This window comes from Macadamia integrifolia, chromosome 5 (assembly GCF_013358625.1).
Source record: "Macadamia integrifolia cultivar HAES 741 chromosome 5, SCU_Mint_v3, whole genome shotgun sequence".
Taxonomy (NCBI): Eukaryota; Viridiplantae; Streptophyta; class Magnoliopsida; order Proteales; family Proteaceae; genus Macadamia; species Macadamia integrifolia.
In genome coordinates this window covers 29,314,114-29,333,043 of record NC_056561.1, presented here as the reverse complement: position 1 = coordinate 29,333,043, position 18,930 = coordinate 29,314,114, and the positions used below count along the sequence as shown (strand labels likewise).

The 18,930-nt window shown below is 39.2% G+C and overlaps 1 protein-coding gene across 3 annotated transcripts in view; it reads right to left on the bottom strand.

Moving 5' to 3' along the window:
• Positions 1 to 18,930, bottom strand: part of LOC122079521 (vacuolar cation/proton exchanger 3-like) — a 59,755-nt gene that overhangs the window by 39,614 nt on the left and 1,211 nt on the right. The window contains exons 2-7 of one of the 3 annotated variants that reach the window (XM_042646053.1): positions 17,517 to 17,548; positions 17,162 to 17,419; positions 16,787 to 16,854; positions 16,663 to 16,691; positions 8,736 to 8,932; positions 8,438 to 8,650 (exon numbers count right to left, since the gene is read on the bottom strand). In XM_042646053.1, coding sequence (XP_042501987.1) covers positions 8,438 to 8,650; positions 8,736 to 8,932; positions 16,663 to 16,691; positions 16,787 to 16,854; positions 17,162 to 17,419 — 765 coding nt within the window. In that variant the 5' untranslated portion in view covers positions 17,517 to 17,548. The remainder of the gene's footprint in view (positions 1 to 8,437; positions 8,651 to 8,735; positions 8,933 to 16,662; positions 16,692 to 16,786; positions 16,855 to 17,161; positions 17,420 to 17,516; positions 17,549 to 18,930) is intronic. The other 2 variants (XM_042646054.1, XM_042646052.1) reach the window with 2 other exon arrangements.

The following is an 18,930-nucleotide window of genomic DNA, read 5'->3' as shown; positions in this document are numbered from 1 at the left end:
GGAAAATATTATGCAAGATTAATGGGACCGGGGCGTTACAAGTGACTCCTACGACAAGTACCAGGGTGTTTGGGAGACCGATGAGGGTGTGCAAACTTTTGTCCCACATCGCTTAGGGAGAGATTACTCAACTAGTTAATAACCTTTAGCCTCCTTAACATGGGACAATGCGTTTTAAAGCCTTGAAACCCATAGGCCAAAGAGGGCAATACTATGCAAGGTTAATGGGACCGAGCGTTACAAATGGCATCAGAGCAAACCCCGACAGTGTGTGGGGCCATAGAGGGAACGTTGTGCCGAAAGGGGGAAAGATTGTGACACCCAAGAATACGACAAGTACCAAACCCGCCTGGGAGATCAGTGAGGTGTTCCCACCAAGAATATGGCAAATACCAGGGGGTTTGGGAGATCAGTGAGAGTGTGCAAACTTTAATCCCACATTGTTTAGGGAAAGATTATTGGACTAGTTAATAACCTCTAGCCTCCTTAACATGGCACAACGCGTTTTAAAGCCTCGAGGCTCATGGGCCAAAGAGGATAATATTGTGCAAGGTTAATAGGGCCAGGGCATTACACCCTCAGAGCATGGTTTGGCCGGTTTCATAGGGCTATGGTGTCAATGCCTCAATGGGATATAAGAAAAGTAATATTGATCATACTTTGTTTATCAAGTGAGTTGGCGATTATGTTACTATACTCATTATATTTGTTGACAACATTGTTGTCACTGGAAGTGATCCTACGGAAATAGCTAACTTGAAGGCTTACTTGGGTAAGGAGTCTAAGATTAGAGATCTGGGCAAGTTGCAGTACTTCCTAGGCATTGAAGTGGCTTGTTCAAGTATAAGTATATTTCTCTCTCAACGGAAGTATACTCTAGATCTTTTTTCTGAGATTAAGTTATTAGGTTGCAAGCCTGTTGATACTCCTCTTGAGGACAATGCTCATCTCAAAAGTAACGATGGTGAACATGTTGATAAAGGTCTATACCAAAGACTAGTCGGGCGACTAATCTATTTGTCCCATACTAGACTTGACATAGCCTACGTTGTTAGTTTGGCTAGCCAGTACATGCATAATCCCTATTCTTCTCATATGGAGGCAATGTTCCGCAGTCTTTGTCACTTTTTTTTTCTTTGGTAGAAGCATGCTTTGTTACTTAAAGTCAACTCCAAGGAAAGGCATTATGTTCTCTCCTCATAATCATGTGTGTGTCGAGGCATTTAATGATGGAGACTAACCTGGTTCACCAAATGACCAACGGTCCACGTTAGGCTATAACCTTTATTAGTGGCAATCTTGTCACTTAGCATAGCAAGAAGCAGGCAGTGGTGGATAGATCTAGTGCAAAGGCTGAGTTTCAAGCCATGGCGCATAGTATTTGTGAGCTACTCTGGCTTCAGGGTCTTCTTTATGATCTGGGTGTGCCTACTCACGTGCCTATGATGTTGTGCTGTGATAGAAAATCAGCTATTAGCATTACTCATAATCCAATTCAGCATGACCGCACAAAGTAGGTAGAGATTGACCGACACTTTATTAAGAAGAAGCTGGAGCAGGGGCTGATACGCATTCCTTTTGTGCAGTGGAGATCAGTCCGCAAATGCTCTAAACAAAGGTCTTCGTAGTAAGGGTTTTCACATTACTCAATCCACAATGATTCATATTCCTTGGTTTATTCTCCAAAAATAGTTATTTGTTCTACGTTTTTTGGAGTCAATACCTTGGAAGATATTTCACTGCTTCCGCGAAGCAAACCCCATTGCAGACTACCTTGAGAAGAAGGCTACGAAGACTGGAGTTTTAGAGACAATGGTGAACTTTCCAAATTATATTCTCGATGAGCTGGAGAGTGATGCGTTGGACAAGCATGGATTTAGATTCCACTAGGGTGCTACTTGCTTTCTCTAGTTATGGCCATGCCGAAGGTGGAGTTGGCTAGTTGCCCTAGTGGTCTCAGCTTTGTCTTTTATTTTGATGTATTCTTCTTTCTATTTTTTTCAATAAGATAATCTTCTAGTGAAAAAAAAGGGTTTTCACCTTATTTTGTGCAAGTTGGGCATATGTGATATTCATGCACCAACTTGAGGGGGTGGTACTAGGGTAGAATTGTCTATAGGAGCATTATTGTACTTATACTCAAATTACAACTATTATAAATAAGATGGACTGGTGTCTATGAGACACAAGTCATTATTCCCTAAATCACAACAATTTTCTTTAGTACATTTTGATATTTGGGGTCCATGTCGTATCAAAAATAGGTTAGCTTTTCTTATTTTATTTGCTTTTGTAGAAGATTATTCTCGGTTGAGGTGGGTGTATTTATAGATGGATCGTTCACAATTTCCTTCTATTTAAAAAAATATATATATAATGAAATAAAAATACATTTACATGCTTCGAGTAAAGTTTTTCGGTCTAATAATTTTATTTTTTTATGAATAATAAATACATTAAAACAGGGTAAAGAATATACAAGGGAAAAAGAGGGGCGGGAGAAGCGCAAGGCCTAGTCCAAAAGGGGGAACCAAAAGGGGGGATCAAAGCAAGAGCAAGTTGACAATTAGCAACCATCCCTAAAGGAGAACCAAAAAGAAGGGGGAGGACTAAGGTGGATACAAATCATCATGGGGGTGGGGAGAAGATAAGATCGAAGGGGGAAGACCTCAAGCAACAACAATAAACATATTCCTTGGGGAGTTCCTAATCGATCTATGCTTGAGAGAAGCAAGCTTGGAGGTAACGTCAAAACAAATGGCAGTCCAAATATTGTCATAGGAGCAAGAGTTGGACGTCCATCTACGTAGATTACACTCTAGCCAAAAGTGGTTGATGGTGGCACAAAAAGCAAGCTTGCCAACAGTGTCATAAATGGTGGAACCAGAAAAGGTAATCTCAACCCATATCCATTCTCTACTGAAGGGGAGGATAATTCTTCTAGAAGGCCAACAATGGCTGAGGACACTCTTCCAAATGGAAGAGGAGAAGGGGCAGGAGAAAAAGAGGTAGTTAATGTCTTCGGTGCCATTCCAGCAAAGGCAGCAAGATGGGGAAACAGGAATGTGGCAGCGGATGAGGACGGATTAGGTTAGGAGGCAGTTGGAGATGGCACGCCAAGCAATAAAGTTGTGGCGAGGGATATGACCTTTGAATCAGATAATGTTGCGCCAAGGCACAAGGGGGCAGAAGGACGGATGAGATTCCACACAGAGGTAGAGGAGAAAAGGCCAGAAGACGAAGGGGTCCAAGAGATCTTATCCTCTCTATCCCGAAGGATGAGGGAAAGGAGGGGGAGGGCAACCCAAATGTCCGCAATGGGGGGAGGAGGAGGGGACTAGATCCCATCTAAGATGATGGAGACAACCGTGGAAGATCTGGGGATCCCCGAGGAGTAAACTGTGTGAGGACTGACAATAGAGAAGAGCACACCCAAGGGGTGTCAATGATCCAGCTAGAGGGATGTGGAGGATCCATTCCCAATGGAGGAGATAGCGGTAAGGGCAGTTGATCTGAGACCGGGGATTTTCCTCCAGATCCAAGAGGCATCAAGGGTGAGAGTGGCAGTCCAAATAGAATCATTCTTGAGGAGAGTGGAGTAGACCCAAGAGAGCCAGATGCTATTGTGCTTGGACGCAGTCTTCCAAATGAGCTCGAGGATACCCACCGAAATGTTATCCTTAACCCTTCTTAGACCCAGGCCAAATTCAATTCGATTACTTGGTACAGATTTTCAAAATGTTATTTTGATCACTCTGTATTTGTTCGACGCTATCAATGACATATCATATCTGGGATCATGCATCTTGGATTGCATAGGTGAAATCTTATCTACATCAGCATTTTCAAATGAAAGACTTGGGTGCCCTTAGGTATTTTATTGGTATTGAAGTACTACGAAGTAAAAAAGGGATTAGTCATTGACAATGGTAATGTGTTAAACAACATGTCGAAGATTGATATACATGCTTCAAAACTAGCTGATACTCCTATGAATCCACAACAGAAGTTTGGGAAAAGTGATGACGAAGATTTTGCTGACAAGCATCTGTATAGGAGATTAGTATGGAAACTTATTTATCTAACTATTACAAGACCTAGCATATCTTTTAGTGTTGGTGTCATCAGCCAGTTTATGCAATCACCTAAGAAGGTTCACTCCGAAGCAGCATGTCATATCTTAAGATGTCTGAAGGGGGGGCCCAGGAAAGGGACTCATTTACAGGCCCCATCAGAATATTGATTTGGTAGGGTTTTCTAAAGCAAACAGGGCTGGTGCTGATGGTGATAAAACTACCACAGGTTATTGCATATTTATTGGCGGCAATGTTTTCACGTGGAGAAACAAGAAGCAAACAACTATGGCTAGATCCAATGTTAAGGCTGAGTATAGGCTATAACTCATACTGCAACCGAGTTGATGTTAAAATCACTACTTCGAGTGTTGGGCTTTCCAATTACTAAATCTATAAAGATGTTATGCGATAATCAGGCTGCTATCTACATTGTCAGCAACCCGATGAAAGGACCAAACACATTGAAGTTGATTTTCACTTTATTTGGTCCTGTTATCTGGAAAAAATTGTTCGAAGCTAGGAATAGGTGACTTATATGCTTCAGCTTGAGAGGCAAAGTTAAGGTTTGTACAATGGTGGCATTATTGTCAACCCCTATGGTACAATGTTTATTTGTAGTTAGGTAAGTCTTAATGGTAGTCCTTATGTTTTATTTTATTTATTTCCCTTCCCTAGTTAGACTTCCATCTTTCCTAGTTGACTTCTTCTACCACAGGGACTAAGGAAACTTCTTCTACTGCAAGGACTGAGGAAGCTTCTAGTCCTTGCTCTTACAATTGGTCATTTATCTATACATAAGATGGAAGGAGACTGCCAAACCCATCAACTGTTGTTCTCTTTGGCAGTCTCTTCTTATTCAATTCTCTCTTTCCTTTTGATTGTGATTGCTGGTTTAAGTTTCTGATATGTTACATATTATATCAATTATTTGACACTTCACGAGTTTACATTGATTATGTCTATTGCTTTGTTTATTTATGAATATGCTTACATTATATCCTATGGTTTGTTTTTTATATGTTTATTTTCTCATATTAGGTCATTACTAGCATAATTATATTATATTGCATTGATATGGCCTTTGTGTTGCACATAAGCATAATTATATAAAATTATCATTGCTATATTACACATATTGCACACCGTGGATGCATTGTCTCCTAGGCTCCCCCCCCCCCCCCAAAAAAAAAAAAAAGCCTTGGGTTGCCTAATTGCCTTGCAACTACGAGTCTACATATGTGAAATCCATACAAAGGTCTCTCATACTTGTTTTAGACAAGAAATTTAAAATGTTCATTTTGTCCTGCTGGTTTTAGCAGTACAAGCAATCTCTAGATGAAGTGATGTTTAGTAAAGATATAAACTTCAGATGAAAATACATAGTCAAACCAGTGTTCAAAGACCAAGATTGATCCTGGTGGTTGACCACCACTCATCAAGACAATTGTTAAATCGGCCAAGTCAATGTTCATACCGGTATTTTTCAGGTTGAGTATATTTAGCTTTTTTTTTTTTCTTTATATTCAAATAACTTATTAAATATTAAAACTTTGAGATTCAGAGCCCCAACTCCCAAACTAGGATAGAAGCATGTCTCGTCTCTATTTCTCTCCCATTGCTCTAACCCTAAACCCATAACAAGAGAGGGAGAAGGAGAAACAGATTCAGGAATTCCACAAGGCATCTTCCACATCGATAATCGATTGGCTGTGGGCAGCTACTTCACTAATAACCATGAGCAGGTACTTTTTCTTCAAATCCTTTCACTTCCTGGCTTCTCTTCTCAACTTCTCTGCAATATTAACTTCCGTTAAAGCCATTCTCTTCTTTTCGAGCAAATGAAGTCATAGTTGTCAAGGCGTCGCCAAGGCGACAACTTGGCGTCCAGGCGGTTTGCGTAGGGCCTAGGCTCAGTCGCCTTATTGCATTGCATGTCGCCTTGTGTTTTGACCCTTATTTTAAGTAAATGCTTTTTATTATTCATAAATATCATTTATTTACTTAAGATATTATTCATAAATAAGACAATACCCCCTATTTGCATCCAATAAAAAAAGTTTAAAAATCAAATTTCAAAAAGATAAAAAGTCAACCCCCCCAGTCCAATAACAAAAACTGGATTTTGACTATAGGGGTGATTTTCAACTTTTAAATGTTGGGATTTTTCTCAATTATGAAAATTTTATAAATCTTATCAAGTTAAAACATTACTAAAAACCAAAAGTCCGGTAAAATAATCTTTTGTTTTGATATCCATAAAATTATTTTCATTCAGGTGATTTTAACAACATTCACGCACTTTAAAATAAGTTTGACCAGAACATAACTTTGTCATTACAACTCAGATTTAAATAATCTTAGACTTGTTGGAAAGCTAGTTTTATGTTATACCTAATACAAAAAGTCTCATGTAAAAAAAAAGAGTCAAACTTAATATAGAACAAGAGCATTTCTCTAAATATTTTTATGACTTAATTTGACTTGTTGTTGATTTTTTATGATTTGATGTGGCTAAATGTTGATTTATAATGACTTGATGTGGCTTAATGAGTTAATGTTGATTTTTTATAATACAAAGTATATGTAGCTTACTAAATAATATTAGAAAATACGAAAAATAAATAATAACACTTGGTCGTCTTGCTCGCCGCAGGCACCTTCTTGCCTAAGCGCTTAGATAGTCCTCCAACTCCTTGGCGCCGTGCCAACTATGGATGAAGAACTAGATATCAAGAGAAGGGCCAATGGGACATACTTACAAATAAAGAAGATTGGCTCAAGCTGCTCAAATTCAGTCCCTGAAATCCATGATATATTTTGAGTTTTGAGTTACAGAGGGATGGCTAGGCACCATGTTACTTTTTCTTTTTTATTCATAGTTTCACTTTCACTATTTTTGGCTTTGGATCATTTACAGTGCTAAACTTCGATATGCTTGGTTCTTCATTTATGCTCTACCAAGTGATCCGTATGCCAGAATTTAGATCTTTGATTTTTAGATTTATACTTCCCTACTTAAACTGCTGCCATGCAATTTTATTTTTTTTACAGGTTATGCTACATGATTTTTTTTTCCTATTTTTTCTGAATTTTCCAAAACAAATGCTTATATTATCAGTATTTTTGTATTTTTTATTGCATCACAGGTTGATTCATCCAACTCCAACCTGGATGGTTGAACCGCTGACCTGCTTCTCAGCCATCTTTCTGGGTTGACGACCCAACAGACGTTTAAGACCATTGCATGGAGCTCCATTCAGTCAATGGAAATCCCATTAAAATTATGGAAGCCCATGGAAACAGTAGAATCTTGCATGAAAGTTGAAGAAAAGATGGGATAAATGTCAATACACATCTAGGAACCACTACAAAAGCAACAACAAAAAAAAACAAAAAAAAAAAAACTAAGATCAATATCTAATGATATACGTATGCTGCCAAATGCGTAGAACACCAGGCTGCATTTCATGTATCCAACAATTCAAGCCAAATCATTTAGATAGGGGGGTCCATTTTGTGTAAAAATTTTCGTTTTCTATCATTAAGAAAATTCTCTTTCATGGCCCATTCTAACAACTACAAGCTTATCAGAACTGCCAACCATTTTGAGCCATGTGGCAGGATGGTTTGGCTATTGTAACAGTTGGATAGACAGGTTGTTAAAGCTCTAGGGGCAATTCTGTCCTATCGGGCTTAGTGTTCTGCCCTATTTGTTTTATTTTTATCTCTACTTATTGTAATAAGTTGTTAAGGGTATTTCTGTCCCCTAACTTAACTCTCTTATTTGGACTTATATATCTATATCTATATCTATATATATATATAGAGAGAGAGAGAGGTATCTATAAATAGGTAAGGAGCAGCCTGTGATGGTAAAATTTACAATAGCAGGCTGCCTCCCACACAAACAGTTTGGTAGCCTCTATTTCTCCTCTTTTCTTTATCTTTCTCTCTCTCTTACTCTTTGTTTCTCTTGGTTTATCCAATCTTCCATGTGGCAAAAACTGTTCTAATAAGCTTATCAGAACTGGTCTGTTCTGGAAACATTTCCTCATTAATTATATAATCTAAAACAATCAAAACTTAATTCAACATCAAGTGTAGATTGGACCAAACCATATCACATGACTGCATCTTGATGGCCCAAAATATTTGAGCCACCTAGAGAGTTGATTTCAGAAACAAACCATTTGATAAGGCCTAAATTGAAATAGATGCATAAATAAGATGTGAAACATTTCCCAGGAGATGGAAGTGAGTAGTAATGTCAAACATCAACTTAAGGTCCTACTTGAGAGATAACAGTGACAGGCAGCAGATCTTCTGGAGAGGGAAAACGTATGATAATACAGAGAACTCACTCCATCAATGGGACTATAGAGATTCTGTTGACTCTTCAGCTGAAAAAAGAGGTAGCTTGCATACGCTACCAACATAATACAACTGCTAAATCTTGAAAGAGATAATTCTGACTTTCCAAAGTGAACCTCTGTGTGTGTGAAGTGAAGTACAGCAGGGAACATTATACCCATGACAGCCATCAACAGTAATCCAGAGTTCACCACGGCAGCTGCCTGTTGTCAAGACAATCCACTTTAGTTTTACTACCACTACAAAATTAACAGATCTGTTCCCATTGGATGGTGGTTAATCTTCTACCTTATTGAAGACTTGCACTTCCTTGTAATGAACAATCCCACCAGTGAAGAAGGCACACCCAAGAACTAATAGCATATTTGACAATATGGAGCCCAGTAGTGACTGCTGAACAACTCTTATCATGCCATTCTTCAAAGCATAGATGGAAATTATCATTTCTGTTGCATTGCCAAAAGTAGCATTTAAAAGACCTCCAACTGCAAATCCCAATGGTTAATTGTATTATTATCATGAACAAAATGTACATTGGAAAACAAGCATCATGTTGTAAGCTAGCTCAGTTTCGCAGCACGATAAATGCCCCAATTCATAAAAAAACATAAGTCCTGACATTTTAAAAAATGATAAAACTGACCCACATGACTGTTGAACTTTCTTAGAGACAGAAACACCAAATAATCTAATACACAGGCTTATCAGGAGCAGTAAAACCACTTGTGCATTTGGAACTGATAACCTCAACCCCACCATGGAACCCCTTGTCCCTTCCCCCCCCCCCCCCAAGAAAAAAAGGAAGAATAAAAGTACTTGACATCACTGTGGGGCAATGATAACATATCCAATAAGAGGCCTGACAGATTATTTTGTATTGATGTACCAACATATGTTATCTACAAATATATTATAATTTCATTAGTATAGCTATCCAGTGAAAGGACAAACTTGCTAGGCTTTGGAAGCCCAAGACTAGGAAGAATTCCAACCAAAATCTAAGGCTGGGTCTGCTCTAGGCCTGTTCAAGAATCAATATGGGTAGTTGAGCCAGAAATCAGCTTTGGGTTAGTTATAAAGTAGGTTGTACCTTTTGTTTCCAGGTTTCTCAATGTACTGGACCAATAATATAAGCCCATAATTGGGGGTCTTAGAGAAGAGTCCCTATTAGGGTTAACTTATAATTTCTTGTCTTGGAAGTCAAGTTTAGAGTTAAGAGAGCTGAGAGCCCTTATTAGTGTTAACTGCTACTTATTGTCTTGGAATCCAATTTTAGGCTCAAGTATCTACCTTACCAGTCTATAAATTAGTAATATTGTACACATCAATTTTATGGTTTTCGGGAATATTGAATAGAGGATTTTGGTTGACCATAGCAGCCTTTCCAAGCGAACCTCTAGAATCTCCTGTAAACCCCCATGATGTGGTAATGGGAGGATATTAGGGGAACCAGTGAATGGAGATTCCCAGACTACAGAGGAAATTAAGTGAAGTCTCCAGATACGAAGTATGGAAAGGTATCTATAACTTCCTCACCAGGACCTACCCCCAACCAAGAGTAGCATAATGGGTCAAATCAATCCTTGTTCATAAAACATATATAGGCCTCCCCACAAGGAACTTCCCTCAACCTAGAGTAGCTAAATAGGGAAGTCAAATCAATCCTTTTCCATAAAACATATATGGGCTTCAATGGTACACAAAATGTGCCACTTAAAATAGGTTCATTGCTCTGGCCCATCTAACGCTGTTCGCTTCCCCAAACCTTGAGATAATGCATTTTGATTGTAGCTCATGTATTCCTTCTTCTCAGGGCATGCTTACTAAGAATGTGAGTGAAGCAGACTCTGCCGATCTGGGCCCTCCTATTGTGCAATCAAGCAAACAGGGCTCCTTCTTTGGAAAATTCAGTTTTCAAACAGGTGGTTCTGGATGTTGCATTGATTTCAGAAAGAGGCTCCTTGGATTGTGTTCCACAGGTTCTCTCTCTTTCTCTCCCCTGATTTTCACTCATTCCTTTCTGCTAATCTACTCTTCTTCATGTTCTACTTCTATTTTCAGATCAGTTCTAAAAATCTTACCATTCCTGGGCGGTGCCCTGTTTCTGGACTGGTTTTTGTTTAGTTGACTTCTCTTATTTCTGCTAAAAAACATATATTATTGTCTAGAAATTTAATACCTAAGTTTCTCAGAATATTTTCCCACTGTTCTGTTCAGAATATTGGAGTACTGTTTCCTCGAATTCTCCATAACAGTCCTATCGCACCACTCTGGAGGTCAGAGAAATTTGAGATTTTTCTTAGATTAGTTAGTCTGAATATCAGGTACAATCACCTGCGTTATAGGAATCACAAATCAGTAATTTCTGATGTCACCAATTTCTCCTTTTTGTTCTTCATTCTGGCCCTGTTTAACTCATTATTTTTCTTGTATTTTTTGTTTAGTTATAAGTTAAATTCTGACTACATATTTTAAAATCCCATATCAGTTTTTGTTACCAGCAAAACTAGGGTAGAATGCTTGAATGACCAGAGAGATCAGTCGAGCCTTTATTTATAATAGAAGTGCACAAAACAAAGGAAGCAAAATTTCAAGTTTGCCAACCCCTCTAGCCACTCTCATAAATTAGAGTCAGTTAGAGGGGGAAAGCCCAGGAATGCCCCTACGACACCCTAGTACATATTCCAACGCTTCCCCTCAAGTAGGAGCATGGATGTCACACGTACCCAACTTGACTAAATAAAGATGAAACAATTTTTCTCCTAATCCTTATGTGAACACATCAGCTAACTAATCACTAGACTTAACTGAAGGAGCACATATTAATCTTACATCTAACTTCTCTTTGATGAAGTTTGTGTCAATCTCCACGTGCTTGGTACGATCATGTTGTACTGGGTTATGGGCAACACTGATAGCAGCCTTGTTATCACAGTAGAGCATCATGCGGAGATGAACAGGAACACCAACATCTTCCAATGAGGTGCACAACCACAAAAACTCACAAATCCCTTGTGCCATGGCACGCAACTCTACTTTAGCACTGGATTTAGCCACCACATTCTGCTTCTTACTATGCCAAGTGACAAGGTTTCCACCCACGAAAGTACAATACCCTAAAATGGATTTTTTGTCTGGGGATCCAGCCCAATCAGCATCTATATAGGCCTATAGGCCTCACCTTTGAGGTGATCACGAGGGGATAAAAGGATTCCTTTTCTTGGAGCTAACTTCAAGTATCACAAGATACGGAAAACTGCTTCCATATGAGAGGAATAAGGGTCATACATAAACTAACTCACCAAACTCACAGCCACCGCAATATCAAACTAACTCATCAAACTCACGGCTACAACAATATCAGGCCGTGTACGGGAGAGATAGATCAGTTTTCCTACCAGCCGTTGCTAATGCTCTTTGTCAACAGGTTCACCCTCATTTTCCTTTAGCAGGGTACTAAGCTTTCATAGGAGTATCAGAAGGATGACAATCCAATAAACTAATCTCAGACAACAGATCGAGGATGTACTTCCTCTAGGAGAGAAAAATGCCTTTCGAAAACCAAGCAACTTCAATCCCAAGAAAATACCTTAGTTTTCCAAGATCCTTTATTTCAAACTCATAGCCAAGAAAGCCGACGCGACCAATCTCAGCACTATCATTTTCTATCACCGCGATGTCATCCACATAGACAATGAGCATAGTGATCTTTTCACCAGACCTTCTTCTGAATAATGTGTGGTCAACATTGCTCTGTTTATACCCCATAGAAGTCATTGCCTTGTGAAATCTCCCAAACCACGCTATAGGTGACTATTTTAACCAATAGAGAATACGCTTCAACCTGCAGACCTTGCCTTGAGTTCCATCACTAGAGAATCTTGGTAGAATATCCATATAAACTTCCTCATCGAGCTCTCCATAGAGGAAACATTCTTCACATCAAGTTGTTAGAGATCTCATCCCAGATTTACAGCACATGAGAGCAATACTCTCACAGAGGTCAGTTTGGCAACTGGAGCAAACGTCTCCTTGTAGTCAATCCCATATGTCTAAGTGAATCCATTAGCCACAATCCTTGCTTTGTACCTGTCCACTAGCCATCTATTTTTTGTTTAACCACAAACACCCACTTACAACCAATTGGTCTCTACCCGAGAAGAAGAACCACAAGTTCCCATGTAGCATTCTTTTTCAGAGCATCCATTTCTTCCACAATCACTGCCTTCCGATTTTCATCTGCAAAAGCTTCCTACCAATTCTGGGGATTACAAATAGAAGAAAGAGAAGACACAAAATCATGATAGGAGGGAGAAAGTAAATCATAAGAAACAGCAGGGGATATGGCATATTGAGTACAAATCCTAGTGTCTTTCTTAAGAGCAATAGGTTTGTCATAAGAAGAAATTATACTTGATGAAGTGTTAGGCTCAATAGGCTCTAGATCCAAGGCCGGCAATGGGATGTGCAAAGGTGTTGTAGTGGTGGTGGTCGTCTAAAGTTTTTTATTTTTAGTGTAGCCCCTATGATAGACCTAAGGGTTGGATCATCTATCTGCCTCTGAAATTCACCAATGGATCTCTGAATTGGAGTCATCTCTCCCAAATTTGGAATAGTAGTCTCTGTCACACTCTCTTTCTGAACAGAAATCCTTTCAAAGGATGATGGATACACTGGTGGATACATTGGTGAAGCAAATAAAGTCAAAGTCACAGCTTCACTATCAATACCAGACTCCTCCTGAAGAGGTGGCGAGAAGTAATAGCCAACAGATTCATAAAACACAACATCCATGGTTACCATAGCACGCCTAGTAGGAGGATGGTAACATTTGTATCCTTTTGTGTAGGAAAGTAACCCAGAAATATATATTTGATGTTGCAAGGTTCCAATTTCCCTGGAGAGTGATGGTCCCGAGATAACATGCACACCCAAAAATCCACAAAGGAACCATAAAGGATGAAGCCCTTTAAAGAACATCAATAGGAGTCCAAGAATCTAGAACATGAGTGTGCATGTGATTGATCAAGTAAGCAGTAGTGAGGGTAGCATCACTCTAGTACTGAGATGGAACTTGTCTAGAAAACATCATGGCTCGAGCAAAATACAGTAAATGCTTGTTCTTGCGTTCAGCTACCCCATTTTGAATTGGGTACTAACACAGCTTGTCTGAAGAAGTATCCCATGGTTCGCAAGGAACTGTTGGGATTGACCCTCCATATAATCTATGCCATTGTCACTATGGAGAATCTTCGAAGTGGCATTGAACTATGTCTGAATCATCTTATGGAACCGTTGAAAACAACGGCATTCCTCACTTTTCTGCTGCATCATGTACACCCAAGTAGTTTTAGAGCGGCAATCAATGAAAGTCACAAACCATCATTAACTAGAAATAGATGTTCGGCGAGACGGACCCCACACATCAAAATGAACCAAATTGAAAATTGAAGTTCTTTTATTTAAAGGAAAATACCTGGAACGAGTCAGTTTGGCCAGAGTACAAGCTTCACAAAAAAATTCATCCCTAGTACATTGCTTAACTAACTATGGAAATAAAAAAAAGTCCCAAGTGGAGGGTGTCCTAAACAACAACGCCATTGTTGTAGATTAAATGAACCAGCGTGAAGCTGATGAAGTGTAGAAGGGACTGCAATTATGGAATGACAACCACCATCAAGCAAGTGGAAACCACCCTGCACCTTACCATATCCAATCATCTTCCCCATTACCAGATCCTAAAAAAGGCAGTGGAAAGGGAAAAAAGTTAATTTGCAGTTTAAATCCCTAATAACGATATTAATGGATAGTACGTTAGTAGTAAAATTAGGAATATGTAAAACTAAAGATAAAGTAATAGAGGAAGAACACTGAATAGAACCCTTTCTAGAGAAAGTGGATAGGGATTCATCTACTACCCGAGCTTTATCTCTGCCTAAAGTGGGAGAATAATGAAACAAGCTAGAAGAACCATGTCATATGATCAATGGCATCAAAGTCAATGATTCAGAGACTGGAGACTACCGATGCATAGTGACCACCAAACAAAAAACCTGGAGTGGCTAAATTGGCAAGAGCTGATGAAGTAGAGAACTTTAGCATATTCCTGAAAGCCTGGAGTTCCTCCTGGGAGAGGCCTATAGTAGTTGCAAATAGCGTGTCAACACTCAGCCTATTGGCTTTGGTTTTGTATCAACCACAAGCATGCTTTGCCTCAAAATCAGCCGATTTACCATGGAGTTTCCAACATGTGGCCTTGGTGTGGTATGGTATGGTTTGTTGCAATGTTCATACTTAACAATTTCCTTGGTGGTATCACCAATACAAGCTGCCCCATCTGAAGTAGTAGTAGAACCAGTCTGTAGGGCTGATTCTTCAGTAGTGGGAGGATGGAGCATAATAGTACGACAGCACTCCTCCGTATAAACCAAAGCAAAATATTGTTCTAGAGTAGAGAGATCTGCTAAGGACCTGTACACGAATATGATCATGATCAACATTCAAACAGCCAAGAAATCATACACCCAGATTTTCTCCACATGCTTGCGATAGGCAGCAATGTCAAAAGCATTGGTAGGTTGATAGTCTGTAAAGTGATCAAGCTCATAGCATAGACTTCAAAGTTCAGCATAATATTTAGAGATAGAGAGTTCCTTCAGAGTAATGGTATGAACTCCCTTACAAAGATCATATACATGAGCATAATTCCCTACTTGTCCATAGTTTTCCTTGGCAATGGACCAGATCTGAGCAATAGTATCCAACAACAAAAATCTAGTAATAGACTGATGCATAGATTTGAACAAAAAGGACATTATCAGAGAGTCATTGGTGATCCATCGATCCTGAGGGGAACCCTCTTCAAAGGATTTTGCAAACGTGCCAATGATGTGTCCAGTAAGCCCTTGGCCAACAATAGTTAGGTAGGTAGATTCGGACCAAATGAGGTAATTAGTTCCCTCCATTTTCACAAAGCTAGCATCAAAGAGTATGTACTCATTGCGACCTTGCCCATCAGGTCCTGAAGTTATAATAGTCACATCAGACATGACGATAAAAGGAGAAATCGACTATAGTAGGGAGAAATCCAAAATCTTCAAAACTAGCCGTCAAAAGTGCTCAAACTTGGATCGAGATGCCCTATAGCAGTATTGAATCATTCCTCCAAAATTATCTACTTCTAACAAGTGACTGATGACATCCAAAAATTAGGGTTTTCAAAAATTGGAGACAAAGGAGATATCACACACAAAACCTTGGCAAATGCGGCCGCAGGTAGGGTCGAACTCCTCTTTAAGGTGAGTAGAGGCTCCTCAAAAAATTACTGGATCTAAAAGGGGGTACCCCAAAATCGATGGAGTGAGAAAACCCTAATTTCTGAAAATTGCAAATGGGTTGGGTCATCAATCCTACAAGCAATGATGGATACTTCTTCTAAGTGCAGTACATGATCTCCAAGAGGAGATTTGATCTTAATAATAAGAAGAATCAAACCCCAAGAAGGAAAGAAACAAAAACCGCAAGGCAAGGAAAGTACTCCAATTATTATCTTGCAGGGTTTTAGGATTTATACCATGGAGGTAAGATGGAGGGCAGCAACTAAATTCATAAGAATCACCTCATTAGTGCTGCCCTGCAAGGGATTTAGGAGACAAAAGGAGAGACGAAGGTGGAGGATGGGTTTAATGGAGGCTTGCGATATAGAAAGGGAAGAGATGAGGAGGCTAAAAACCTAGATCAGAATTTTTGGCTCTGATACCATGTTAACAGCAAAACTAGGGTGGAATGCTTGATTGACCAGAGATGACATTTAAACCTTTATTTATAATAGAGGTGCACAAAACAAAGGAAGAAAAATTACAAGTTTGCCAACCCTCTAGCCGACTCTTATTAATTAGAGTCGGTTAGAGAAGGAAAGCCCAAGAATGCCCCTGGGGCACCCTAGTACATATTCCAACAGTTTCTTATTTGAACTCCCCAACAGTCTTCACCTCTCATATCTGATTCCTCGCTTAAACATCAAATTCTTCAAAGTCCATATAATATTTCCACTTTTGACCATTGTGACCTGCAATCCCATTTCCTAAATGGCTGAATCAGGACTACTCCACCCAGATTTCTGCATCAAATAGTGTTACAGACATTGAAGTCTGAACAAGAATGGAAGCACTGGTAAATAACTTAGCAATCGTGGAGTCATAAATAATAAAATTACCTGTAGGTCCTGTGTAGAATGCAAGCTGCCTGCAGAATACGAACATCGAATGCAAGAAAAAAATTTAGAGATGAGCAAGAAACACATAAAATGCCAGAGTTTAGTCTCAAAAGTCATCACATACTCTGTTGCATAACCCAAACGCTCTGCTAAAGGTGTGATGCCCACTAAGGTGAAGAGGAAGACCCATCCCTGAGATAAAACACTAACTAGTAAGGACTGGACCAGCAGTAAGAGCTATATACACCAATGAAACTATATCCAAGTGATATTTTAAACAAAATGAGAACTGAAGACTTCACTTCTGACACAATCATACAAATTGCCATAGGTCAATATTCTGAATTTCCCCCTAAGCATATTAGGGCTATCAATGAATATAACCCCCCCCCCCAATGGATGTTAACGAATATAGTTTCCCACTTCTGTTTTCTTTATCCAGTTTTTTGTAGTTTGAGAGTTTGAGCAGAAATAAACAGTAGGGATGAGTATAGCTCACATGCTTTCCAGTAAGATAGTGAAGCAAAATTGCAAGGGGACCAAAAGGTAACAACATATTAATCTTGGCTTTGATCAAGACGGCATTAATGCTCTTGAATGCAGCTTTATAATGTATACGCTTAGGACTCCAAGTGTGAGAGACATCTGGTAAACCATGAGATGTTTCAAAGGCATGCATCTTTCTCGAGGATTGTGATGAACAAAATGGGATCTCCTCTTCAGGTTCAAGGCCTGTCTTCTCCTCTATGGATCCCATCTGCAAGACAACACCATTTAATCTATCAGCCAATGCACCATTGCAGAAAAATGAGAGGTAAAATTGGAAGACACAAATCAAAATTACACAACAAAACCTCTGCAACCAGCTAGGACTTGTGTTCAAGATCTGCGCAGTTCGGTTCAGGAAAGATTGGCACCATGTTGTTGTGCATGCAAAAAAGGAGGGAGGTGCCAGTAAAACAGAAATGTGACTGAAAAATACATTGATGTGAATAGTTGTTCATTCAATGTAATAAATGCGTTTTATCTTTTTTTCTGTTACCTGAATTGTATTAATATGCATTCTTCCTGTCATAAATATCTCAAAGGAAAAAAGATAAATTTGCAGGTGCAGGTTCAGCTGCAACTCAATGTGCAGACAAGTTCTTTCTAGGATGACTAAATAATTAATAACTCTCTAATTCCATTTTCAAATTTGAGGTGGACACGGCTGACTGTATATGTGTGAGGTTATCAACTACAGTAAACGGGTTGAAACACTAATGGGGTGTTATTTGACCTAAACGGCAGAGGATGACTACACACAAAAGTATTCCGCATACTAGAAAATCATTAAAAGTCATATATATATATATAGTGTAGAGAGAGAGAGAGAGATTTTCAATTTTAATTACTAAACTGAAACCCAAGAGGCATTCCTCTAACAAACATAGTGGAAGGGTGGGAGTGAACGAAGCGAGGGCAAATAAAACCAACTTGAAAGCATGGTTGAGGTGGTATGGTCATGTTCAATGGTGACCCATGGATGCCCCAGTAAGGAAGAGCGACCAAATTCATATAGATGGTTCCAGAAGAGGTAGAGGTAGACCCAAAATGACTATTATTGATGAGGTGGTAAGGAAGGATATGCAAATGGTAGGGCTCCATTGTAGTATGGCCGCAAATAGAGTTATGTAGAGGACAAGGACCCGCATAGCCGACCCCTTGTAAGGGATGTTCCTGCGATGCTATCTTTATATACTGCTTTGACTTCTTTTACCTTCTTCTACTTCTTTTTTATTATTTCTATTACTTTTTAGACCCTATCGGACCTATGTAGCCGACCCCATTTAATTGGGATAAGGTTACGGTTGTGGTTGTTGAAAGCATGGTTGTGAAATGTAATTTAATGCAGAATGCGAAGAGAATCACAAAATTCACGAATTTCAGTAGGTAAAGGCAGCTAAATTGAACACTTCATTAATGGATGCATGGACAACCAAAGAGCGAGAAAATGGCTTCTGCATAAGTTAAACAACAAGGTCCAGATAAAAAGAGATCAAACTACAAGAGGGGAAAATATAAAACCTTCTTTAAGAGAACGATGACTGTAGAAACGTATTCCAATTATCCACATAATTACCCAAGTAGATCCAATTCAAATTTCATCCGTCCAAATAACCAAACACAAGATTTTCATCCACTAGTAACCGATAAAGCACTTGGTGGAAAGGGCAAAAAAAAAGGGAATAACCTTCTTCTTTCATTGGGGGAGAGGGGACGAAAAAC